The sequence below is a fragment of the Phytophthora sojae genome (assembly GCF_000149755.1).
Source record: "Phytophthora sojae unplaced genomic scaffold PHYSOscaffold_1, whole genome shotgun sequence".
Classification (NCBI taxonomy): Eukaryota; Oomycota; class Peronosporomycetes; order Peronosporales; family Peronosporaceae; genus Phytophthora; species Phytophthora sojae.
In genome coordinates this window covers 10,704,334-10,728,655 of record NW_009258115.1, presented here as the reverse complement: position 1 = coordinate 10,728,655, position 24,322 = coordinate 10,704,334, and the positions used below count along the sequence as shown (strand labels likewise).

Below are 24,322 nucleotides of genomic sequence, written 5' to 3'. Positions count from 1 at the left end.
GTGTGGTGCTAGTAGCACACACCGGGCGACTTCAACGTCGCCAAGAAAGAGTGGCTCTTTCTCAACAAGAGCACGCTCATAGGAACCCCTCGAGGTGTACCCGCCGATAAGGCCACGAGGAGCCGAGAGCTTCTCCAACAGCGCTGGCGCACCAGTGCCAGGCTCGGGCGGGAAGTAGCCCTGCGGGTTCGTGGCATCCCCGCCTGAAGAAGACGCGATGGCAGTCGTGGCAGTCGGCTGCCTGGCATACGCACCCGAGCTAGCAGCGTGGTATTGCTGCTGCTGCTCGTCGAGGTTGTTGGAGAGCTCCTTGGGCTCGTGGACGGCACCCTCCTCGTCCTCAGACTCCGAGTCGATGAACAGCTTGGAGCTGGAGTCGCGAGGCGACCTGGAAGCTGAACGCTTCTTCGCCTTGGCCTCGGCGGCCTTCGCAGCGGCAGCCGCTTTCGACGCTTGGGCACGCTCACTACCTTGTGCCAGCGTCAGATGCTTGGATGCCAGCACCTCCTTGGGCTTGGAGCCCGCGTCGCTCGGCGACTTCTCGGCCACGACCCCAGCGTCGGCCATGGCGACTTCGTCGTGCGACTGCTTGCTGTCGCCTGAGCCGGACTCGGCGTCCTCCGCCTCCTTCTCTGACGAGGCCTTTGCGTCGGCCGAGGCGTTGGTCATGTCGCCTGCCGCCAGCTCCGTGCCTTCGGCAGCGTGCGTGCTGCCCTCCGAGACGTTCTCGTCGTCGGTGACTCTCACCGGAGTACTGGACCATCGTTCAGTCAAAGACGGCGGCTTCCCAGTCGCGAGCCGGGCTTTTATGGCCCCGAGGGCTCTCCTCCTTGCCTTGCGCAGCGTCAGGAGACTTGCTCCGAGCCCCGGCCTGACGGCCACTCTCCGGCGTGCTGCTACGAGAGCGCACCACCTCCTCGGCCGCCTTCGTGGCCTCCATCAGCCCGGACGACTCTTCCTTGGCCTTGGCCGCCCTGGTCTTCGGCCCTACGGCCCGCGGTTTCGAAGGTGATTTCGCACTGCGCGCACTGCGCTTTGGAGGCATGCTTCCGGTCGACGTGGAGAGCCTGCGGCTTGCTCGGCGATGCGCCAGTTGCTCTGTGAGGCCCGGGAGCCGAGGCGCCAGAGCTCGCGCCGTTGTCGATGGATTTCGACTTTGCGAGTAAAATGTGAGTCGCCGGCGTAACCTCGCTCTGATTGGTCGATAAGATCGAATCTAAGTGGGGGAGGATGTAACAGGGTTACATGGAATAGTGACCCTGTCACTATTCAGGGATGGCTACATCGGTCACTCCCCTGGATAGTGACCCAAGTGGCCTCAGAGCCAACAGATACATTTTGTATGACACAAACTATAGGGAACTTAGGATTTGTATGCAGGCCAAATCTGTACCAACCTATAAATACATTCAGTCTTAGATCTACCGCTTTTCATGTCAAGTCGTCCCCTTCAGACCAGGGACACGTGAACGGCTGTTCACTTGAAGTTTGTATACTCCTGCTTCCTCTGTTAAGTAGTGCTGTGTGCCCCGTCACACCTTGACCTCCGAGAGATGAGCCGTGTGAAAACCAGTAAAAACGCCTTTTTATTTTGCTGGTCAGACATGACAGCGTACGCCAAGTGACATTTACTCGTATTGCAGTGTTCACTATACCTTTTCAAATTCAAAACTGCAAATTGCATTATAAACTGTATTGCCGTTTGCAGATATTTTGGCCAACGCATGCTTATTATCTCGTTAATAATCTCGATTTTAGTCTCGCAAGCTCTTAATTAAGACCTAGGTCTGATTTATATATCTCGCCATTGCAGGTCTAAGATGCAAGGTTGGGGTCTGTTTTCTCGACCAAGGCGCTTTTCTACGACTTGGAAACGCAGAAATGCCATTCTAGACGGGCCAAACCGAGTTTCTGGGCCTAAAAGCGGCCCCCACCAAAGCATAAAGCTAAATCATCCCTCGCCTATCTCGTGTCCACTCATATTAAGAGACAGGCGTGGTCTATTTTAGAGGTCTATTTTAGAGGGCAAAGTATTTGCAAGCGGCAATATGATTTGAATAACATAATCATAATCATCGTATATGATTAACTTGCCATTTCAAAGTTGAAAAGGTGTAGTCTTGCGCGTATTTTGCCTATTTAGCCTGTTACGTCGATTCTATAAAAAGCTAATTCCAGGAAAGTTAAAATATGCCCTTACGGAATTGAATGTGAACTTACTTCCAATACATAAACGTACTACCGGTCTGTCATTTAGCGGCTAGATATGAGACGATGAAGTGACTACTAAGTGTAGATGTCATTTTAAAAAGCAACTTGATACTCCTGTTGTCGTCCCATCGCAACGTCATATGCCAGTCATATTGATTCGAATTCGATTGTGGCCCAAAGCCGAGCCATATTCGATAAGGTTCCCCGTTTATACAGTGTTAAAATTAAAAGAAATGGCCATTCATAGGTGTATTTCGCAAGTCCCTCGTGGATTACGCACCATACGACCTGTAACGATTTCATCGCCACACGGTTCGTTTGGATATACCGTGTAGCTCTGATTTTTAAAAGCGAGGATGAGTGCGTGTGAGAACTTCCTTCCTCCAAGGGTATTGAGCCCGGCTATGTGCGATGCATCTTTGCTGACTCCAAATAATGGTTGCATCAAGGCGGGATGTATGTGCCGAAGGGTGCCGCCTCCCGTGACCAAATGCAGGTGCATGCCAGGTCTGACTGCCAAGCAAAGTCAGTCTAAGCGCATCACTAGAATGCCCGATACTTCCGCTGCGAGAGTCAGAGAAGACCACCTAATGGAGCTACCACAGAAACGCTGCCAGCTTTCGTTAGATCACAAACGCATCCCCATTGTTGGCCACAAGGGTTCCGGAGCGACCCATCCCTGTGGAAATGGGTCCTGGCAAGCACCCCCGCGTCTTGGACTGGTGGTAATCGGCGCTCCTGCTCGAATTCGAGCCGATGGAATGGCTGGACGACCCTGTGAATCAGAGGCGGAGCGAGTTCAACGAGCAACTGCACTACGACACCAACAGCGCATCCAGGGACTTCAAGTTAGAGCGCGACGTGGTGGAGCAAGTCGCGGATGACTACACACACGCACGTCTTCGACGATGAAGACAGCGACATTGAAGACGACGATGAAGACGAAGGAGACACACAAGGAGAAGAAGGCGAGGCTGAGGAATGCTACGGCTTCAATGTACGCGTTCTGCGGTGGTGGAAACCTTTCGAGGATCGGTGGACCAATGGGCGCCGGGATAACACGCCGGAACCGGAGGGCGCTGGGACTATTTGATCCTGAAGATCAAGAGTACATAGTTCGTGTGCGTTGTGGCAGCCTGGATGACATTCTGGACGCGCTGATATTTGCTCGGCAAAATGGGATCAAGGCAATCGTGTATGTCGATGAAAAATTGGCAACCAAGATGGCGATTAAGAAGCTGGGGTGATTGTGCAGTACGCCAAAAGATCGGACTAATGTACAGGAAGCTACAGACAACGACTTACTTGTATCCGTGTTTGACATGGACGTTGTCCAATTTGGTACGTACTTACAACAACCTCTTTATGACTGTAGTGTTTCTAATGATTGCTTTTTTCACGTTACCTTACAGGATCTGCCAGCTACTCCGACGCGGCTTATAACAAGCTTAAAAGCCAAGAAGACATTCTGTTCTATGGATCTCCAGAATATGGTAAGTGGTTGTTTGCGCATGTGGTAGATGATCTGTTTTCGTTCTCATGGTATAACCTTTTCAGCGAGGGAGGTGGTCACGATTATATGGAGGATGGGGTGATGCGATCGAGAGCCAACATATACAACAAAGATCCAGATGTTAAGATCACTCCTGGTAAGCACCAAGAAGTGATCGCTTGGGATTCCGATTTGTGTAAGCGCCACCCAATAATCCCGCTATCTGAAGTGCTCAAGAAAATCACCGATCTAGACGGGAAGGGAGAGGCCACATCAAGATTCGCGGTAAGTGCCTCTGAAAATCAATCTCACGCCACTCTGCTGCCCCGTCATGAACGGCTGGAGTACGAGCAGATGTGGCGTTATATTAAAAAGGTCAAGAAAGAAGTCCACCTGCAGAACTTAACGCTGAAGAAGCTCCGAAAGGACGAAGTCAATTTGCACGGCCTGCGGGTTACGTCACTGACAAGCTAAAAAAAGGACGAACAAGAGCTGATTGAACGCATCCGGTGCCACGAAGAGCGCCTGGAGTCGCTCGAGAACGAGCAACATGGGGGCGGTGCTGAAGCAGTCGCCGCCCCGGTCGAAGTTGGCGCTAATGCAGTCATCGCCCCAATCGAAGTTACCTGTGACGATGTTGTCGTCTCGCTCGGTTTTGATTTTGGTGGCGGTGGCACGTTGCACAACACCCGAGTGCAATGCGCGACCGAGAACGGCACGATCACGGTCATAGCGAGAGAATTCTGCTGGAAACACAGTGGCAGTACAATGCGCAAGCATTTGGGGTGCACTACCATGAATCTAGTGCGTCTGTGTGTGTGGCGAGGATCACAATTGTCTTAAGAGAGCTGATATACATGGACGAAAAATTCGTGGGATACCTGGAGAAGAAACCCATGGCGGGGCAGACACTGGAGCTCATGGTTGAGGATGTCTAAATTTGTCTACCTACTGTATTAGACACAGGGCCACATTTTGGCTCGGGTGGCCGTTTGCACTCTTTATTTGCTCGCAGCTCAGTAACGTGCATCCCCGCGGCCGTTTAAATAGCTCAGAAAGCGGGGCTCGTATTATCATTTGAGCGAAATCTGCATGTGGTCGTTTTATCTTTAGGTGTACAATTTAGATTTAGCGTAGGCTTATATTGCCGTTTGCATATATTTTGGCCAACGCATGCTTATTATCTCGTTAATAATCTCGATTTTAGTCTAGCAAGCTTTTAATTAAGACCTAGGTCTGATTTATATATATCGCCAGTGCAGGTCTAAGATGCAAGGTTGGGGTCTGTTTTCTCGACCAAGGCGCTTTTCTACGACTTGGAAACGCAGAAATGCCATTCTAGACGGGCCAAACCGAGTTTCTGGACCTAAAAGCGGCCCCCACCAAAGCACAAAGCTAAATCAGCCCTCGCCTATCTCGTGTCCACTCATATTAAGAGACAGGCGTGGTCTATTTTAGAGGACTATTTTAGAGGTCTATTTTAGAGGGCAAAGTATTTGCAAGCGGCAATACATTTTCTTTGTCTCTTGGAATGGACATCTTTGGCGGTTTTAACAATAATGACACCCTCTTTGGATGCCAATTTGTACGATCATTCACCAATTTCTCAAACTTCATAAAAAGTCTCATACTTCATAATGTAATTATTTTTTTGTTAAAAGAATCGCATTTGCGAAAGTAAATAAGCGTTGCAGATGAATTAACAGGAACGATGCTCTGATACCGCTATGTGTTGCGCAGTAATATGTAATGAATGAACTCTACTGTATTAAAAACAGGAAAATGACTGCACCAACACCGGGGTGGACAGCCAATCGATGACTGTGCGATCATTAGCCATCATAACGTGGCTTCATGACCATTATCCTGCTTCGTGCTCCAACGCTTCAGGCTGGAGCACTTCCTCCCACTGATGTAACTGTCGCGACGGCCCCAAGTGGTGGCAAAAGATCTGTGGACCACAGATCTTTTGCCACCACTCGGGCCGTCAGACTGTGGTTACTGATTCTACCGACGCGAAGTGCAAAACATTTATTTTCTAGACATCCTCTCGAAAAAGTTGAAACTTCAAAATTTGGGCAGACGAAACTTTGAAGTTTTATTTTCCTCACCGCGTCATGAGTGCACTCCGAATACAAGTCCCTCGTGTGAGACACACCACACGACCCATACAAACCCCAAGAGCACAGTTCTGACGCTCATCATATCGCTGTCCGACTAGGCAAAGAGCGAGAGAACCAGAATCGCCGAAGAGCTCCGTTAACGCCTTCTTCGCCCCCCGCCGCCTCCTTGGAGCTTGCTTTCCCCCCGCCACCACCATGCCGCTCCACATGCCCTACCACTCGTCCATGGACAAGGAGATTGTCAAGGCCGCCGCCATCCTGGACTCGTGCTTTAGCTCCACGGTGGACGCCGACTCCGCTATCCCTGCGGAAATGATTCAAAACGCCGCGGGTCTGGCCTTCCTCACGGTCGTCAAGGCAGGCATGATCTGGACGGGCAAAATGGGCACGGGCGTGGTCGTGGCGCGCCTCGAGGACGGCTCGTGGTCTCCGTAAGTTGCATATTTTTCTTGTTAATTGCATTTTTGCGGCTATATAATTTTTAAATGTGTTTGTTTCTCTGTGTTTGGGTGCTTTTAAAGTCCATCGGGCATCGGAACAGCGGGCATGGGCTTCGGAGCCGAAATCGGGGGTGAAATTATCGACTTCCTCATCGTTCTGGGCTCCCCCAACGCCGTCAAGACCTTCAAGAAGGGCACGCAGATCTCCGTCGGTGCCGGCCTGGACCTGGCTGTGGGTCCCGTCGGCCGCTCGGCCGGCGCCAGCGTTAACGCTGGTGGAGGCGGCATCAGTGGCAACTACACGTACAGCCACGCCAAGGGCGCGTTCGCCGGCGTTGGTCTCCACGGCTCCACGTTCATGGTCCGCGGAGAGATGAACAGGCAGTTCTACGGCCGCAAGGTCACCCCCAGTGAGATTCTGAGCGGTCAGGTGGCCCCGCCTCCGGGCTCCTGCGACGTGCTGTTTGACTCCATTCGCCGTGCCTGTAGCCAGCAGGGACTTGGCGTCGAACCCAACCCGAACTCGTTCGGATCGGGCCGCACCAGCACGAGCAACAGCTACCGCAACAGCACCGGCACGCCCGATGCGGCGGACCACGCCGCCGCAGCTCGCGCATCTTTTACGGGCTCTCGCACCTCGTCGTTCTCCAACTCGAATTCAAACCGCGAGCAGCGGGTATCGGCGTCGTCGTCATCGCTGCCAGCACCGGCCACTGTGCAGCCGGACCCTAATGACCCGCGGCTACGCCGATACAGCTCGTACAAGTCCGAACGGGAGTTGTACGCGCAGTTCGAGCAGCGGAAGAGCGGCGTGGCTCCTCCGGCGCCGACCGAGTCGACGCACTCGCACCCGACCAACCCGTCGTTGAAGTACAAGTCGTACCCGGCACCAGCGCCTAACACTTCGTACACAGCGCCGCCACAGGCTCAAGCCATGTACAACTCGTTCGTGCAGCCTTCCGCCCCCAAGGCCCCGCAGCAGCCCGTGCCGCCCCTCCCGCCGTCTGTGAAGGGCGCGGAGATGAAGCAGGTGTACTCGGAGGTGATGAACTTCGTGCAGTCCAAGTGCCCCTACGCCAACCTGCAGGTGTTCAAGGACAACTGCCGTCTCTTCGGCCAGGACGCCATGTCTCTGGACGCGTTCTTCAGCTACCTGCTCTCTATTTGCTCGCACACCCAGATGAAAGAGCTCGTGCCCCAGCTCGTCCGGCTGCTGCCCACGCAGGAGAAGCGTGAGCGCCTTTGGGTACGTCGATGTGACCGCTACTTGAAGATTCTGTGTATCCATCCATTCATGCTGACTCACTTTTGACTACCATTTGTTTTAACAGACGCTGTACGTGCGCGAGATTCTGCTGATCAAGATCTAAGGACAGCAACATGATAATCATCAACGCACATGAAATGGAGAGACGACAAGGATTTAGCATCGACAAGTGAAAGGAACTGATAGCAGTATGCAGATGCAGTGTACTGTACTGTGCCACGACGAATGTGGCGCCAGGAAGTGCTGTTTATTAATTCCAAATGACTCCTGATTTCAACTTTCCTCCTTAATCTTGGTTCTTCTTATTATTTTTGTAGAAGTTGCTGGATTGAAGCGACGCCGACTTTATTGCAATACTATCTTGATCCGAAAGCTGCGGCCATGATCCTGACGCAAGAGGAAATCGATGCGTGCCGCGAGTCCTTCGTGCACTTTGATAAAGACGGCAGCGGCACTATCGACAAGTACGAGCTGTCGAAGGTGCTGGAGGCCATGGGGCAGAAGCCGACAGACGAGGAGTTGTTCCAGATGATCGCAGAGGTCGACAACGACCACAGCGGAGAAATCGAGTTTGCTGAGTTTCTGCAGGTGATCGAGGCCCAGAAGCTGCGCGCTGCGCAGTTCGACGACGAGTCCGACTTCATCGACGCATTTGTAGCTTGTGGAGGCAACGCTGACAAGACAGGTCACGTGGAACGTAAAATGCTGGTGCAACTTATCAAGAAGGACTTTGGCCTACCTATTGACATTGACCGGATGCTGGACGAGTTGGACACCGACGGCAGCGGAGAGATCGAGTACGAGGAGTTCAAGGCGCTGCTATCATAGACTGAGACTGAAGGCAAAATGGGCACTCGCATTATTATGAAAGCGAGACAAAAAAATCAAACTGAAGTCTATGACAAAGATATTTTGCTTTGGAAATGCATCTTCTTGCGCAGCCGCTTCTTCGCGGGAACCGGCTCGAAGCCGCACGCCTCGCACTGCTGACATGCCGGCTCGTTGATTAATGTACACCTGGAGCACTGCCACTCGCTAGCTGTCTCGCCAGCGTCATCTTCAGCACTCGCACTTGCAGCAATAGCCTCGCCGGCTGTCGAGTCGCTGTCATCGTTACTCCGAGCATGCTTGCCGAGACTTTCTCGCTTCCTGCCTTCACTCGCAAGTTCCTGCTCATCCTCTGCGTCCTCCTCCTCATTGTCTGAGACGACAATTTCTTCAGTAGCGCTCTGGAACTCGGACGTTGCGTCAGGTGAAGCAAACGCCGGTGCAATCGCCCGTTTGGCCTTTGCCTTCGCCTTGGTCGGTGTCTTGACTGCGCCGCTGCGGCCCCTGACTGCTGATTCTCTCTCAGCCACAGCACGGGCAACGCCCCCCAAATCATCATAGCGATTCGCAGGTGACTGCTCCTGCACGAGTGGGGACGGCAACTCCACTCGAATTTCATGTGTCACCGAGTTCACGTAGAACTCCTGCTTGATGCTCGTATCCAGCGCACAAAAGTGACGCCACACGCCGACTGAAGCCGCATCCCCCTCTGCAGTATTACCCTGTGACTTCGCTGGAGTATTTGCTGACGACGTGTCGGTCGCTGGCGTCGGCGGCTTCTTCCCCGCCTTCCGGTCGGCAATGTCTTGTCTAAGTTTCTCAAAATTGGCGCGCATTTGCACCGACACGCCGGATGCCGGAGACGCCGCGTTCCCGCTTCCTGCATTCTCTCCCCCGCTATGGGACCGCTTGAACGCGTCCGCCTTAGCCTTCTGCTGAATTCTGGCGTAGTGGTTTCGCACCACCTCTTCACGTAGCTGACTCGTGCTCTTCGGGATGACCGAGTCTGCTTGAGCGTTCGACAGCAGCACGTACTACAGTACAAACAGAGTAGCGACAACAAATAAAGCCGAAAAGAAACAATCGACCCAGCCAAGTGCAGCCAACCAGAAAATCAGCAAAGAGATCTAAATATCTAACGTGCAACACAGACCCGTCCGAAGAAACTGCTGTTCCCACCTCTTTGTGAATCTGAATGATCTCGTCCCGGTTCTTCGTAGGCACGCGGACGTTGATGGAGTCCAGCAGCTTGCGCACTTCCTTGTCCCTCATGACGCTGTAGGACACGAGCGGCATGCGCTCGGGCTTGTCCTGCTTGGCCTTGCTCTTGCCCCTGGTCTTGCCGCTCTCCGTGTTGGGCGTGGAGTTGGCGGAGCTCGGGGCCGACGCGCCGCCCTGCAGCCGCTTGAGCAGCTCCGGCTTGGACTTCTCGAACAGCAGCGCCACCTGCTCCAGCGCGCGGTTGGGCACCAGGTCCCTCGAGGCGCAGGGCTGCTTGCACTGCGGACAGCAGGCGTTGGTGCCTTTGCTCTGCATGAAGCGGCGCACGCAGGCGGAGCAGAAGGTGTGCGAGCAGGGCAGCAGCACGGGCCCGTGGAAGAAGTCGCCGCAGATCTGGCAGCGCAGGTGGTTCTCCATCTCGCGCTGCGCCTTGCAGTTGGCGGGCCACTCCCACTCGTCCATCATGTCGTCGGCCGCCAGGCCCATCATCTGCATTGGCGTCGGCGCAACAACTCTACTGTAGCTAAAGGAGGGGACTGACTGCAGCAGGACTGTGAGAGAGTGACTTGAGACTTGCTGCACTTCCCGCGCTGTGACTGTCTTTTGTGGTCCACGTCAGTGACTCGCAAACCCAAAGTAGAATGACATGGAACCCAATGAAGTGCAATGATTGCGTTACTGTTATATTGGGTGGGTGGAGAAGGCGTATTTTGGGTTTTTGGTCGCTTGGCTGAAAGCAACGAGTGACGTGCAGCCATGGCGGCGAGCTTCTTGACGGCCTTCGAGGCGCAACTGGCCAAGTACCTGGAGCAGCTGGACGAGCTGCAGGACAAGAACCAGAAGCAGCACCTCTTCCAGCCCACGTTCTGGCTGCAGCAGGCGGACTTCGACGTCGCGCGCGAGGTCTTCGTGGCGGTGGGTTGACGCTGTGTTGACGCAATTCTGCTGCTTGTTGAGGCTAAAATGACGCCTAATTGCGTGAACTTTTGCAACTTTCCAGGCCACGGCAGCCATCGGCCACACGGTCACCAAGTTCTCGCTCGTGTACAGCAAGACGCCCAAGAAGGAGGAGGCCGCCAGCATCTGCGAGGCGCTGGACAAGCCCTGCGAGCAGGTGCTGGCCGCCACCACCGTTGCGCTATTCTGCGGCGCAGGACCGTCGCTCGCTACGGAAATCATCAACGATGCAATGTACGTGGGCTGCGTGGGTTGTGGCTTAGCGGAGACTGTGACGTTGAAGTGAAAACTGACCTTTGCTGGTTGCAGTCGTTTGATCAAGAGCGTGCACGACCTCACCAAGGACATTGAGAAGGGCGACCTGGCCCAGGTGCCGCAGCTCACCGGTCGTGTGTGGGAGTACTCGACGGCTCGTGTGTCCAAGTCGAACTGCGTGGCGTCCAAGCGCAGCATGCTGCAGGTGCATTGGCTCTTGCGGAGTTGCCTTTATAATGCAGCACAATCGCTAACTATTGCACTGTTATCGTTGTGGTCGACAGTGCATTACGATGCTGAACTCGACGGTCGACGAGCTCAAGGAGTTTCTCGCCGAACAGGAGGAAGGAGACAGCCAGGCGCCGGCCCTGGACGAGGTGGAGCAGGACGACGAGTTTGGCTTCGAGTCGAGCTTGACGGAGGAGGAGCGCACCCTGTTCCAGAGCGGTGTGAAGCTGCTGTCCATGTGCGCGGCCATCATGAAGCGCGGCGTGCTGACTATCAAGAAGCTGACCATCACGAACGACCAGGACGCGTTCCTCAAGTGGACGGCCAGGCTGGACGTGAGCTACACCGCTGCGCAGGACGCCATCGTGGACTTTGGCGCGGCGCTGTACCCTCCCATTGGAACTGATGAGTTGGCCGAGGCTGTGCGTGAGTTGGAGAAATCGGCGATGGCCATTCTGGCGTGTCTGAAGGAGATGCCGGAGCTGGACGCGTCCGAGAAGGGCGCCCTCCAGGTCGGCGAGGCTGCCTTCGCCAAGCAGCTCGCCACCGTGAAGAGCCAGATAGAGGCCTCAGAGTAAATTACGTTTTGGCATTCTTGCACCCGATGATCCTTCGCCTTTGATTCAGTTAGATCTTCCCCATTAGCAGGCGACCTGCAGCGGTAGGAAGCTATTATACATTCCTTCAAGGAAGACAGCTCCCATGCATTACAAAAGCAAGCGGGTGACCCACCGAGATCAGCGATAAACTCCGATGGTGTCGACACTTGAAGAGCTCAAAGACACCGAGCGGCTCGGTGTCTTCGGTCCGAGCATTCTCAGTGAGAAGTTCCAACTCACTTGTGAATTCGACTTGCGGAGCTCACTCGCCATGCTAGATCAAAGAAACTAAGGCAGGCGTGGCCAATGTCTGCCTTGGTTTCTTTGATCTAGGATGGCGAGTGTGCTCCGCGAGGCGGCCAAGTTGAAGAGCCATACATCACGATTCGACCAATCAACGCCGTCCGTTTGATTTGCTTCAGTTTCTTTGAAAGCGCCGAGAGCATTATGGCGGACTCGACCGACGTGGTGGCGGGTTTCTCCATCTGGGCTGTGCCCGGGCCGGCGGCGACGCAGGAGCTCGGAGACATTATCAAGACGTATGCAGCGCGACTGAGCACGTCGCCGTTCCTGCCGCACATGACGGTCGTGTCCGGAGTGAAGGTGACGGCGATCTTCCGTCCCAATCAGCGTTGCCGAATCTAACGTCTGTATGATTTGTGTCAGGGGATGCAAGCGGAGGAGGCCGCAGCCAAGTTGTCGGAGCTGGCGAACGAGCTCCGCGTGCTGGACGTGGAGGTCGAGACGGTGACGTTCAAGGTGAGCGGCGGTTGCGAATGGATCATAGTGTGCAGTGCGAGTGCTTTCTTACTCACTACTGCGGACTGCTATTCCCCCCCCCAGGGCGAGCTCTACTTCCAGTGCGTCTTCGGTCTGCTGACGCTCACGGACGAGCTGGCGCACGCGCACCGCCGCGCAAAGGAGGTGAGATTGCATTTCGGAGGAATAGTTCTTGTCAGCTTGTTGGCCGCTACTCACGCTCATTGCGCTGCTTGATGGTGTAGATCTACGGTGTCGAGAGGAACGACGAGTTCATGCCTCATGTGAGGTAAGCTTAGCTGGTCGATTCGAGCGTCGAGCCGCTCAACTTTGCTTGAAGAAGCCCCGGCATTTCGAAGCCACGAATCGAGGATGCCGGGCGCGGGAAATTAGCACGATCGCCTGACGAAGAGTGCTACTGGCGTGTGCAGTTTCATCTACGGAGATCTCACCAGTGCGGCGCGCGCGGAGCTGGCAAAAGAATTACGGCCGAGCCTCGCTGGGCGGAGGGTCAAGGTGAGTTTGCCGTGGTTGTTGCTGGAAGTGTCTGCTGGTGTTAGACCATGGATCTCGGTGCGAGCTGATCGATTTCACTGTCGTCCGGCAGATGGAGAAGCTGCAGCTGTGGCGCACGCTCGGGCCGGTCGAGACGTGGGAAGTCGTGGCCGAGGCCGAGCTTGCTTGACCTGGTTGCCCCTCGAATTAGGCTAAAACCGCGGTTTTAGAGAATAATTCGGGGGACAATTATCAGCCTTTTTTAAAGCACAAAGAATGAGCGCCGGCCAATTTCATTTCACGTCTGATCTCATGATAACCGGCTGCGAAAATGGGCCTCAAAAGTGGGCGGAAACTCGAGCCAAAAGTGCTCAATACACTGCCGACACCTCCAGGCTCCGTAACAGCCCCGAAACGTGCCGATTTTGCGCCGCAACCTAGCTGCCAGCACGGCGGGCATTGGAATGGCGCTCGATCATGTCTTTATGGCCGTCCTTGTCTTTATGCCCCGACAGAGACACGATGAATGCGTGTGGACCACAACGCGAGCAAATCTCTTCTTCGCTGAAAGCGTCGAGCTCGAGTCGGCGGCTTCAAGCCGCCATCATACATGTATCGCCGGCAAGCGAAGTCAATACTGTCCGCCGCTGTATCGTCGGCAAGAGGGCTGCTTTTACGATACGCTGGTTTGACATTGCCGGTGACCGCGACGTCGTCGCCAAACCTGCCCATTTAACTTGGCAAAAAGTTCACGAACGCCAGAGCTCTCAACATCCGCTCCAAACGACTGCAAAACCGAATGCACTTCAGTAATACATATCTTGTTTCTGCCATTTAAACAACGCTGGGCTGCAAACGTACCTGTCAATACGAATATACATTCATCAATCTATTCACCAGCCGGTGGCTGGCCGCCGTCTGTTTGGAAATGACGTCGCCATTTCCGGGTCCCAGCTGCGAACCGGCGACTATGAAAAAGGCTGACATTTCTGGGGGCTATACCACCTTGTTTTGGCCGCCGTTTACGGCCAACCTCACCCTCTTTTGGTTACTGTCTCAACTGTTTTGGCGGCGTGTCTTGCAGTCGAGGTGTGCGTTTCTTTCCGCATCGCGTGTCCATGGGCATTGGCAACCCATACTTTCCCTAGCTCCGCCAAGCTTCCCCCCCCCTCGGTAAGTAAGTCTTTTAGACGCGTAGCTAAAGCGATCTCCCTCGCATGCTTCCGGCTGGCGCAGCGCCTGCCTGCACTCTCTAAAAAGCGCAGTCGTTGCCCACCCGCGCCCATCAAAGCGAGCGCGCCGTGGCGCTGCCTTCATCACTAGAGGCTCGCCTCAGTGTCGTGGCGTTCCATCGTGTGTGAACGCTGGCTGCCACTAAGAAGCGCAAGCGCCCAGAGGGCACGCGCCTCGTGGTCGCCGTGGACGAGGGGAGGAGGCCGCAGCTCACGACCTCTCCGCTCACCATGGCCAAGTCTCACGCTCTCTCTGACCCCTCTGCCAACAGCAGCGAGTCTATCGCCACCCGCGCCGTCCAGTCCAAGCTCAGCGCCAGCTCCAGCCCCAGCAGAAAGCACAAGGAGGACGTCGGCAAGCTCGTCTACTGCTTCCTGCGCGAGTATCCCAGTCCTTCGACCTCCAGCTCGAGTTCGACCTCGACCCCCACAGAGCCGACCCACTCGTCATCCCCTGGAGGATTCCCGCTCGCTAGAGAGCCGCACCCAGAGCCCGCCACCGCCTACGACCCCAGCCACCACTACAGCGGCCTCGTCAGGCGACCCGCCCACCAGCTCCAGCTTCGCCAGAGACCAAGACACCACCGTCACGTCATGCCGCGACAGAAAGATACCAAGCGCATCGACCCCACGCGCGCGCGCAACCCGGGTGACCCGGTCGCGGACGCCGAGCCGCACAATGTGTTCAAAGTGAGCGGCAGCCCCATAATAAGCCCCCGATCCATCCGCCACTGTCTCGAGGAGCCCGAGTACGGGCTCGACGGCAAGCCGCGGAAGCTCTCGAACGGCGGCGTGTCGCTGCCCAACCCGCCGCTCTCCAAGGAGGACGCGCTCGTGGCCGCTGCAGCCGCGGCGGTCCAGGCCAAGGAGGCGCAGAAGGCGCTGGAGGCCGAACAGGCAGCCAACGCCAGCTTACAGGGACTCTCGGGCGTGCAGCTCGTCGTGCACCAGATGCTCGCCACGCACAACCACACGCTGACGCAGCTTGGCGTCGAGCGCGCCGAGTTCCCCAACACCAGGTTGTCGCTGAAGCAGGTCGAGACGATGCTGAGCCCCGTGGTGGCGCTGTGCAACGCGCTGCGAGCAGACCACTTCGGCATCCACGTGCCGACCCCGCAGATCGCCAACACGATGAGCGACGTGCACTACTGGAAGCTCTGGGAGAGTGACACCATTGATATTGGTATCTTCTTCATGCCGCCGAACAGCACCATCCCGCTGCACAACCACCCAGGCATGAGCGTCGTCACGAGAGTGTAAGGGCCTGTGACCTCAATGTCTGTGGGCATCTGTATGCGGAAGGCTAATTTGTTATTGCTGGTTGTGTGATTAGATTGTACGGTGCTGCGAAAGTGACGTCGTACGATGTTGTCTCCGATACCGAGATTCACACGCTGGAAACAGGAGATGAGATCACCTACGATGGCACCACCTTCACCTCCGAGTACGTTCGATGTCTTTTCTGTCAGGTGGGCCAGTTCTTCTCGAGCTAACAGTTGCTTGTGCTGTGTGCTCTTCAGCGCAATCAACCCTGCAGAAGGCTCAGTCTCGTGGGCGCGCGTGAGTCGTCAGGGTCAATATGGCGCGGACACCACCACGTGGCTGGACCCTCGTCGTTTCAACCTGCACAACATCCAGGCTAGCTCTGACATTGGTTGCGCGATGCTGGACATTATGGTGCCTCCTTATGATAAGTACGTTATGCTGTGCTTAAGATCAGTGATGGAAGTACTGAGGAAACTGACTTTGCCTCTCATTTGCCTCTTGCTGCAGTGCTAACCGCGATTGCCATCACTTCAAGATTTTGGGGCAAAAAATGGTGGGCAACGAGCGTCTTGTGAAAATGCTGGAGTGCATCAAGCCCGACAACCACATGGAACCCCCTACCTCGAACGGCACGGCGAATTCGTCGCCGACGTCCTCGCAGTGAGCTCTGCGTCGTGGTCGTTAGTCTGGTTCACGCAGTTCCTGAAGCTGCGTCCTGCCACCAAGTCGACTGGCAGGGACCTACTTCTGCTCGGCTGTTTGCGACGTGCAAGTGGCGAAGACGTCAATGGATGGGAAGAGCCAAGAAATGGGTGGTGTGTTAGATGTCGAGCAGCAGCAGATCAAAGCAAGCGGCGCGCGTCAGTTGAACGAACGTCCAAGGCGTATTGATATTATTATTATTGGCTTTGGTCTGGAGAACTCTCGTTGTTGTTGTTGTCATCCCACCTCGTAGCAAGTAGTAGAGCTGAGGAAGCGATGAATGGGAGAAAGCAAAGCGAGCCAAACCAAAAGAACCAATTAAGCGTGTGAAATTGAAGCCTTGCTGACGGACTTGGGAGATGCGACTAGCAAAGTGTCAAGTTATGTTGAAGCGGAAACCAGGCTGAAGTGGACGTTCATGAATGCACTTGCTTGACTCGCCACACAGCGGCTTGCTAACGAACTCTAAGAATGATAAATATACATACGACAGCGCGAGCGATGTTGAGCGTCGCGTCTGCTACAGCTGAGTTGTCCCGCCACTTTCTTCTTCTTCTTCTTCTTTTTGGAAACTATGTGATGTCGACTCAGCGTCGGCGCTGCTATCTTCAGATACGGACGGTCGTAAACTCTTGTCTTCCACCAGGGTAGTCTTGGGCGTGTACTTGAACGAACGGTACTTGGTGCGGAGAGGGGCGTCGTCGAGGCCCAGCGCATTGATCACTTGAAGCTGCAGTCTTCCATCCATGAAGCCCAGCAGCTTGCGCACACAATAAACCGCTGAAGCGTCTTCGTCGCGCTGGCCGTCTCGCATTCGAGCCGCTCCGCCAAAATCATGGCGATACCACTCGCATACGCGTGGCAGCACGATAGTGTTCGAGTCTTCCTTCATCTCCAGGTAGCCTTGAGCACTACTACGCTTCAGTAGCGAGCGCAGAACTGCATTCAGCTGATCGTGCACGTGTTCCGGTTCGTAGATCACGATCTCCTCGCTGCACATGTGGTTCAACACCAGAGCTAGACTGAGGCGAAAGTCTGGGTGCTGCAGCCCGAGGTTACGCAGTCGACTCGCTGGGTCGTTGGCCGCCTTGATAATGCTGGCCAAGCTCAGATGCGGCAGCTCGGCGCGAGGTAAGCGCGCTCGCAGAATCACGTGCTCGATTTCAGCTAGCGAGAGACTCACCTGCTCGCCTTCTGGGCCTCGACTCAGCGCGTAGCAGGTTCGCGTGAGGAAATGACTCCACTGTCCTTTGCCGCGCGGAAATCCTTGAGCGATCATAGCGTGCGCGAGCACTGTGTGGTACAGATTCAGGTAGAACGCCACCTGCTCTTCGTGCGAACCCGAGTCCTGCAGTAGCTGCAGGTCCACTGCTCGTAGCGCGCTTGCATCGTCCAAGAACGCCAGCACGTCGGTCACTGAAAGGTGCTGCGCGTTGTTGAGGATGTGGAGCGCACGCCTCAGTGTACGTTTCACCAGTTTCATAGCGCCAGGAATGGTATCAGCAGCAATGGTTTCAGCGTCCACTCGGTTGGTGACGGCACTGCTCGGCAGCTCTTGCTGTTTCAACTGCGGGAACAGCAACCGCGAGTTGAGCTCGACGCGGTTTGCGGGTCGGAGAGCAGTGGAGGCCGTGAATCCGATGTACATTTCGCCTTGCAGCGCGCAGTCAAAGTTGGCCTTGGGATTGCAGTACTGGAGCACGCCCCTCACCCACGCATCTCGAGTAGAAGCCGTGCCCACACACAGCAGGATTTCTTCAGCGAACGTGCTGATCTGCAGCGCAAAAGCCCCGTCAGTACCGCCAGAACCATCGCGATACGCGGCACTTGACGGTATTTCCACAGCTCGAGCTCCGATGATGTGCGAGCATGGCACCTTCTTCTCAGCGCTGGAAGCGTACGATCGGTAGAATAGCAGCGCGTCCTTCGTCAGCAACAGGACTTCTTGCCTTAGGAATTCAGCGGCGTTGTAGCGGTACACCACACCTTCAAAGACCACGCCCATTTCTTCACGGTCGCGGCGGCTTAGGTTGACACCAATCCGCGACGGGGACAGCTTGGTGCTGGGAGTGTACGAGTCCTGCAGGCGTTCGCGCTTCGTTAGACACTTGTATAGCGCTGCTTGGGCTGCAATCAGTCTGCTTTCGTCAGGAGCTTGCTTGTCCTCACTGTCATTTCCCCCATCAAGTGTTTCCGTGTCGCTTGGGCAATCGCTGGAGTACGAGGGCAAAGCCGACGATGATAGCGGTTCTGCAGCCAGCCTCTGCAGGTGCATTACAACTTGCTGCGCCTCGGTCGAGATCGTGCTGTAGCTCCCGATCCGCGAGCGGCTGTGGAAGCGTAGTTTTTCCAGTTCTTCGGTTGCCTTGCCGCTTTTGGCGGCGTGACGACCCTGTAGCAGGTTGCGCAGCTCGTAGCTACTTACAATTGCGAGGCGGTAGCGACACCAAGGCTTCGGAAGTTCGCCCTCCGCGTCAACCACACCTTCATCGTATTCACCGACCTTGTCCTTCACAGCAAACACGTAGTGCACCCGACGGACGTCCGACGCCACGTCCACTTCCTCCATCCAGCACAAATACGAGAACGAAAGTTGCCCGAGCCGTCGAGCGTGTTCACGCCGCAAGAACGCAGCGTGTTCCTGCGCCAATACGGGGTCCTCTTCCGTGAGCGAGCTCGCATCGCTCAACGTCGTGCTCATGGTGCTCATCTCCGACCCCATCAGACTCAAACCCGTTCCAGATACCGTCGACGTTGATGCTCTCCCGCTGCCACTTCCCCGCTCTCTAATGGCTTCCTCGGTCGTCATCACCTCGTCGTCGCTCTGCAAATGACGTCGGTGCTTGTTGTACTTGACCTCGAAGGAGAAGAGGTAGTCCTTGTCTCGCTGGCGATGGCTATCCGATGCCGCCTCCGCCGCCGTGGAGCAAACGTCGTACGCCACGAGGCGCAGCGGCAGCGAGTCGAAGAAGCTGGCCAGATCCATGGCATTAAGCCCGCCGGGCAAATTGGCCGTCTCCCAGCGGGTCAAGTCCACGTACATGGTGTGGAAGTCGAAGGTGTACGTGGGTCCGACCTCGTACTTTTCGGCGCCGAGCGGCGTGTGTCTCCTCAGTCTGCGCTGCTCCTCGCTCTCCCCAAAGTCCGCGACGCCCAGCTCCGGCGGCAGCTCTCCGTCCGCGGTCTCCACGAACTGGTCCACTGACTGGAACAGTGGGAACGCCACGGCCGGCAGCTCGTCCGCGTTATCGCTGCTATCTCCGGAGCTGCCGAAGCTGAAGCTCACGCGGCCCACGAGCCTGCGGATGAGCCCCATGATGACCAGCGCCACGCTGCGTGTGAACACGCCGGGCGCGATGCGCGCCGGCAGCTCGCCGCCCAGGTAGACAGGTCCGCGCGGCGCCCTCTTGAAGCGCCCCTGCACCTGGATCCAGAACATGCGGCGCTTGCCGGCGAACAGCGCCACGTAGTGCGGGTCCTCGGGCTGCGTGCGCACGAGGAACAGCGCGCGGCCGGTGAAGAGCTCCGTCTCGAAGGCGATGGGCGTGCGCGAGTTCATCTCCATGTCCTCGCGCGGCGGCGAGGCGGCGCTGCCCACGTCGTTGACCACGAGGCTGGCCATGCGGCGGCGGGCCACGCGCTGGCGGCGCTGCAGCTCCTCGTCCTCCTCCTCGCTGTGCTGCTCCTGCTCCTGGTCGCGCTCTTGCTCGGGCGGCACGTCGTCGGGCGCGGCCAGCAGCTCGTCGTCGCCCTCAGTGGACGCGTCGTCCTCCAGGGCGGACGGCGCCGGCTCCTGCTTGTCCGCGCGCAGCTGGAGCTGCAGCTGCATCTGCAGCGAGCTGCCGTGCTCCAGCAGCACGAAGAGCAGCAGCGCGCCCAGCAGCCCGTAGAGCCCCAGCACGTAGTGCACGGCCACGCTGAGCGTCGCGAGCGCCGCCAGGTCCGGCAGCCAGTCCGCGTCCGCTTCCGCCATGGTGGCGTCCCCTCGTCCGCTCTTGCTTCCGCCCGTCGTGGTGGCGGTGGACGAACTGATCGGATGACGCTTCTCGCGGTAAGGTTTAGCTCCGCTCGCCCCCGGATGGCGGCACGCTCGGCTCGGACGACTCCGTTGCAGTAATGAGCCCCTGCAGTGAGTGTGCAAGCCAAGGGCTGGGATGCGTCGACTCGTACAGTAACGCCGCGGAAACTAACTTTGATATCCACTCGATAATGGAAAAGATTGCTACGACCAAAAATTGGGTTTCGCAACTGATTTCCGCGCCGCGCGTCATGCCGTGGGACGCGCCGACTCAGACGCTCGAATGCTATGCTGGCTGGGCTTGGTCTGACACACACAGTCAGCGCGATGCGCTCTCCGAGCTGAGCCCTTCGCGTGGTGGTGCAGACCAAAACGGGTGGCGTGGCTGGTGCCGGTGTCAAGTTGAAGCAGGCGCTGACCAAACTCAGCTTTTGGCGGCGCTTCAGGCGAAGATCCCGCGACGCCGCGACGCCGGACTGAAGCTGAGTATCGCTGCGGCAGAGGGCCAAATTGAAGCTGGGTGGTGTGGCGCACACCACTTTTCATCACCACCGGTACACGGTACCTACCCCCGCTTAATTCCGACCTCCTCGTCCAGTGCTTGGGCTTTGCGTTGACTGTTGCATCCGTCCGCCCGCTCCGTCTCCACAATACAAAGCCGCGTGCGTGCCCAGATTCCCCTCCATCCAAGAGCTCCGAGCCAGCCCAGCGCTACAGCCCCATGAAGCCTCGCGACGCCGCCTTCGTGGGCGTGGACCACCGGCGCCAGCTCGGCGGCGGGGCGGCGGCCAACCTCGCGCCGCGCCGGGACGACGACAAGGCCAAGAAGAAGCGCCAGCACAAGGCCGCCACCTTCCAGCAGCAGCCTCAGCCTCATCAAGCTCAGCCTCAGGCGCAGCCCCAGCAGCACTACAAGCCGCCGGCCGCCGCTGCTCAGCTGCCGTCCAAATCCGCCAAGAAGCAGGCCAAGAAGAGGGAGAACAAGGCCAAGCAGCAGCAGCAACAGCAGCAGCAGGACACCGCCGACTTGCTGCGTCAGGACAACGTCAAGAGCCGCAACCACAAGCTCGTACTGGCGCCAAATGCGGGCTCCGCGGCCTCGTCGTCGTCCTCAGCTTCCTCCTCCTCCTCGTCGTTCTGTATGAACAGCAGCAACTTCCCGAGTTGGGGACCCAAGCAGAAGAAGAAGGAGGAGGCCAAAAAGCCCGCGCTCATGTCCATGACGGCCGACCGCGCGGTGACGGACGCACTGCACGAGGAGATCCTCGAGTACACTGAGTACACGAAGAAGACGGTGGACAAGATGGCCGTCCACATTGAGCAGATGATCGCGAACGTGCGCGCCAGCGTGCTGTCCCTGTGGCCTCAGTCCAAAGTGGAGACTTTTGGCTCGTACTCGACGGGCATTTGGCTGCCGAGCAGCGACGTGGACCTCGTGATTCTGGATGTGGTGGACGTGAACGACTCGCAGCTGACGGCCAAGCACCTCAAGGAGCTCGCGAAAGTGCTGGAGAAGAAGAAGTGGGTCGAGTCGCTGCTCGTGCTGGACACGGCCAAAGTGCCCGTGTTGAAACTGGTCAGCGCCGAGACGTCCGTGCCCATCGACATTACGTTTGAGTCAGCGGCAACCCACAGTGGACTACTCGCTCGCGACCTCATCAAGCGCTACGCGGACAACATGCCTGAGCTGTACCCGCTGGCGATCGTTTTCAAGCAGCTGCTGCGCGAACGGGACTTGAACGACGCCTACACCGGTGGACTCAGCTCGTACTCGGTCGTGCTGATGATTATCCACTTCTCCCAGCTTTGGAGAAATGGCGAGTCGTGCTTTGAAGCAGCCTCTATCTATGCGTCGGGGTCGTTGCCACCCGCGCCGTCAGTGCTCGCAGCGAAGAATCAGGCGCTCAAGGCAGCACGGATACAGGCAGAATCGGTAGCAGCAAGCTCGAATAGTGTCGAGGCGTCGTCTTCTAAAGCACCAGGGACAGCAGGCGGAAACGGTTTATTGAAGAAGTCGGCCTCGTTGCCGTCTCCAGCGCCCACCTCATCTTATGCAGCTATCGTGGCTCGTGTGAAGCAGAAAGCAACGGATGACAGCTCTACCGCTGAGCCACGATTCAGCTACGCTGCGGTGGCAGCAGGTATCGCCAAGGTGTCCGAGAAGAAGAAGCCTGCCGGGCCACCATCCACCTATGCCGCTGCGGTGTCGGCCCCACCTGGGTCGTCGTCCTCGGCAGCCAAACGCAAAAGCGTTATCACTACGAAGAAGCAGGCGCAGGACGCTCGTCAGATCGATGCGGTCAGCGTGTCGAGCAGCAACGCGGACACGGAGGACTCCAGCTCGTCGTGCAGCCATTCGTCCTCTACGGAAAGCGACGATGAGTCGGCTCAGCCCAAGCAGCCCCCGGTGTCACTCGGCGAGCACACGCTGATGATCCTGGAGTTTTTCGGCATTATTTTCGACTACCGCAAGAACGGCTTATCTGTGCGCGATGGCGGATACATCTACAGGCTCGCGGACAACCACCGCTCGCACATCGGCAAGCCTGCGTTGGTGATTGAGGACCCCATCCACCCGGACCGCAACGTGAGCGCCAGCAGCTTCGCCTTCTCCAAGGTCGTGGCGCTGTTCGAGGATTCCTACTACGCCCTTAAGTATTTCCGCGCGTCCAAGTTCACACCGTCGGCGCTGAGCTGTTTGCTCAGCACGTCGGGCCACACGAGCCACAGTCACAGCCACAGCCACAAAGTGCAGGCTGTCCGATCATAGCATCCATCGTCCGAATCCGAGCATGCGTCTGGTCATGTGAGTGAAGGAGGACGCGGCCGTCCATGTTGTACAAGATTTGTGAGCCATGTTGAAGCATGCAGGGAAAAACAAAGTAGTTAGTAATTTGTAGTCTAGCAAGCAGGAGAAACGAAGTAAATACAACGAGGAAGTGAGTGCGTTAAGCGAATATCGACCGGCGCGAGTGTCGTGACCACAAAGCGCCCGTCTTCGGATATCTTTACTCATTTTCCCAAACCATGTTGAAGTTCTCCGTGAGAGAAGGCCCACCCAGTGTGAAGATGGCGGAGCCCGAGTCAGATCTGTCGCCCCCCGAGGCGTCGATTGACGTCCATTCCATCGCTGCGTGGGAGTTCCTCTTCCCTTGGTGCCAGGAGCTACGAGAGGTACCAGGCCGTTTATACGTATGGGGCGACGGCAGACTGCGAGGGCTTGGCAGTCACCGAAGTCGGCGAGCCGAAGAGCCCGAGGAGGACGAGGGAGCCAATGATGACGAAGACAACCGACAGCGACAGATGCAGAGACAGTGGCGACTACGCGAAGCTTGGCAGCTGCTGGTGCTCGTCGCCCACCGCGACGCCAAAGTGTGGAAGATGCTGCTGTGCCAAAAGTGCGGCGTGCGCTCTGAAAACCTGGGACTCTTCACTCGTGGGGAAGAAGGGGAGGAGGACGACACCAATGCAGATGATGAAGAGGTCCTTGCCCCAGACGGCTTTAGTGTGGAGGCCGAAGAAGCCTTTAAACGGAGGTGTCGGCTGGACCGGGACGGGTTTGTCTTGCCACAGCTTGAGTTTTCAGCATTTCTGGACAAAGCTGAGGACGTGACAGTCTCCGTGTTCGACAAGTGGGGGTGGTTCTTGATGACCAAGGACGAATTGTTATACCAGCCGAGCGCGGCGTATCTGGACGCAAAGGCGCGGATTTTTGCCATGCCATTTCGCATCGGCGCTCCGGTACCGAGGTTGCTGAGTATTCGGGTGGCTGTTTCCTTCGAGCTATCTTACGGATGCACGCCAGAGCTCTTTGTCCGATACTTGAAGGGGTTGCGAGAGCTTATTGACGATGTGAAGAACCGAGATCGGGAGCTGAACCAAGCGGGTATCGAAGCGGTGGCAAGTACCGACAGCGCGGAGAATTTCACATACGAGTTGGCTGATCTACGGCTGGTTGTGAGTGACTTTGAGATGACGGAGGAAACTGCTGGCTGCTGTAGTGGGCGTTGGAGTTCCTATTGGCTGGCTGGCTGTATGCCTAACAGAGCAAAGACCCGAAGTTGACCACCCCGCGAGCCGACAGGCCTTCGCAACGTTCTTACAAGAAACCTTGATACAGCCACCGAAAGTGCCTTGCATCGATGGTTTCCAGGTCAGATACGGCGGCGACACATCGTTGTGGGTGTTCGAGGCGCTATACTCTGCTTTATCGGTGTCGAGGACCCCCA

The 24,322-nt window shown here is 56.6% G+C and overlaps 8 protein-coding genes across 8 annotated transcripts; 6 read left to right on the top strand and 2 right to left on the bottom strand.

Annotated features, from left to right (window-relative positions):
• Positions 1-2,759: 2,759 nt before the first annotated feature.
• PHYSODRAFT_294817 (hypothetical protein) lies at positions 2,760-4,546 on the top strand (the record flags this gene model as incomplete). Its single annotated transcript, XM_009518809.1, has 6 exons — positions 2,760-3,075; positions 3,130-3,406; positions 3,467-3,552; positions 3,624-3,704; positions 3,732-4,156; positions 4,184-4,546. 6 exons carry the CDS (start codon positions 2,760-2,762, stop codon positions 4,544-4,546), a joined length of 1,548 nt encoding a protein of 515 aa, XP_009517104.1.
• Positions 4,547-6,948: 2,402 nt separating this feature from the next.
• Positions 6,949-8,969, top strand: PHYSODRAFT_353690 (hypothetical protein). The gene has a single exon (XM_009518808.1). The coding sequence runs from the start codon at positions 7,915-7,917 to the stop codon at positions 8,359-8,361; it is 447 nt and encodes a 148-aa protein (XP_009517103.1). The 5' UTR covers positions 6,949-7,914; the 3' UTR covers positions 8,362-8,969.
• An 18-nt stretch (positions 8,970-8,987) lies between these two features.
• PHYSODRAFT_441337 (hypothetical protein) lies at positions 8,988-10,071 on the bottom strand (the record flags this gene model as incomplete). The annotated part of the gene is made up of 2 exons (XM_009518807.1): positions 8,988-9,395; positions 9,541-10,071. Coding segments are annotated over 2 exons (939 nt in total), but the record flags the coding sequence as incomplete, so codon positions are not given.
• A 267-nt stretch (positions 10,072-10,338) lies between these two features.
• On the top strand, positions 10,339-11,600 carry PHYSODRAFT_475454 (hypothetical protein; the record flags this gene model as incomplete). The annotated part of the gene is made up of 4 exons (XM_009518806.1): positions 10,339-10,497; positions 10,583-10,773; positions 10,849-10,999; positions 11,079-11,600. The coding sequence occupies 4 exons, from the start codon at positions 10,339-10,341 to the stop codon at positions 11,598-11,600; spliced, it is 1,023 nt and encodes a 340-aa protein (XP_009517101.1).
• Positions 11,601-12,628: 1,028 nt separating this feature from the next.
• On the top strand, positions 12,629-16,408 carry PHYSODRAFT_353688 (hypothetical protein). Its single transcript, XM_009518805.1, has 4 exons — positions 12,629-15,363; positions 15,441-15,551; positions 15,628-15,801; positions 15,881-16,408. The coding sequence occupies exons 1-4, from the start codon at positions 14,339-14,341 to the stop codon at positions 16,035-16,037; spliced, it is 1,467 nt and encodes a 488-aa protein (XP_009517100.1). The 5' UTR covers positions 12,629-14,338; the 3' UTR covers positions 16,038-16,408.
• PHYSODRAFT_284512 (hypothetical protein) lies at positions 16,313-18,676 on the bottom strand. Its single transcript, XM_009518804.1, has one exon. The coding sequence runs from the start codon at positions 18,642-18,644 to the stop codon at positions 16,596-16,598; it is 2,049 nt and encodes a 682-aa protein (XP_009517099.1). The 5' UTR covers positions 18,645-18,676; the 3' UTR covers positions 16,313-16,595.
• Positions 18,677-20,814: 2,138 nt separating this feature from the next.
• Positions 20,815-22,863, top strand: PHYSODRAFT_466551 (hypothetical protein; the record flags this gene model as incomplete). Its single annotated transcript, XM_009518803.1, has 2 exons — positions 20,815-21,197; positions 21,246-22,863. 2 exons carry the CDS (start codon positions 20,815-20,817, stop codon positions 22,861-22,863), a joined length of 2,001 nt encoding a protein of 666 aa, XP_009517098.1.
• A 257-nt stretch (positions 22,864-23,120) lies between these two features.
• On the top strand, positions 23,121-24,136 carry PHYSODRAFT_261120 (hypothetical protein; the record flags this gene model as incomplete). Its single annotated transcript, XM_009518802.1, has 2 exons — positions 23,121-24,050; positions 24,095-24,136. The coding sequence occupies 2 exons, from the start codon at positions 23,121-23,123 to the stop codon at positions 24,134-24,136; spliced, it is 972 nt and encodes a 323-aa protein (XP_009517097.1).
• Positions 24,137-24,322: the final 186 nt, after the last annotated feature.

What these genes read in the sequence shown, in the direction of transcription:
- PHYSODRAFT_353690 (XM_009518808.1), top strand. Translation starts at nt 7,915, where the DNA reads ATGATCCTGACGCAAGAGGAAATCGATGCGTGCCGCGAGTCCTTCGTG.
- PHYSODRAFT_353688 (XM_009518805.1), top strand. Translation starts at nt 14,339, where the DNA reads ATGGCCAAGTCTCACGCTCTCTCTGACCCCTCTGCCAACAGCAGCGAG. An exon ending in GGCACCACCTTCACCTCCGA is followed by an intron (nt 15,552 to 15,627) that starts GTACGTTCGATG and finishes TGTGCTCTTCAG; the next exon opens with CGCAATCAACCCTGCAGAAG. An exon ending in ATGGTGCCTCCTTATGATAA is followed by an intron (nt 15,802 to 15,880) that starts GTACGTTATGCT and finishes CTCTTGCTGCAG; the next exon opens with TGCTAACCGCGATTGCCATC.
- PHYSODRAFT_284512 (XM_009518804.1), bottom strand. Translation starts at nt 18,644, where the DNA reads ATGGAGGAAGTGGACGTGGCGTCGGACGTCCGTCGGGTGCACTACGTG.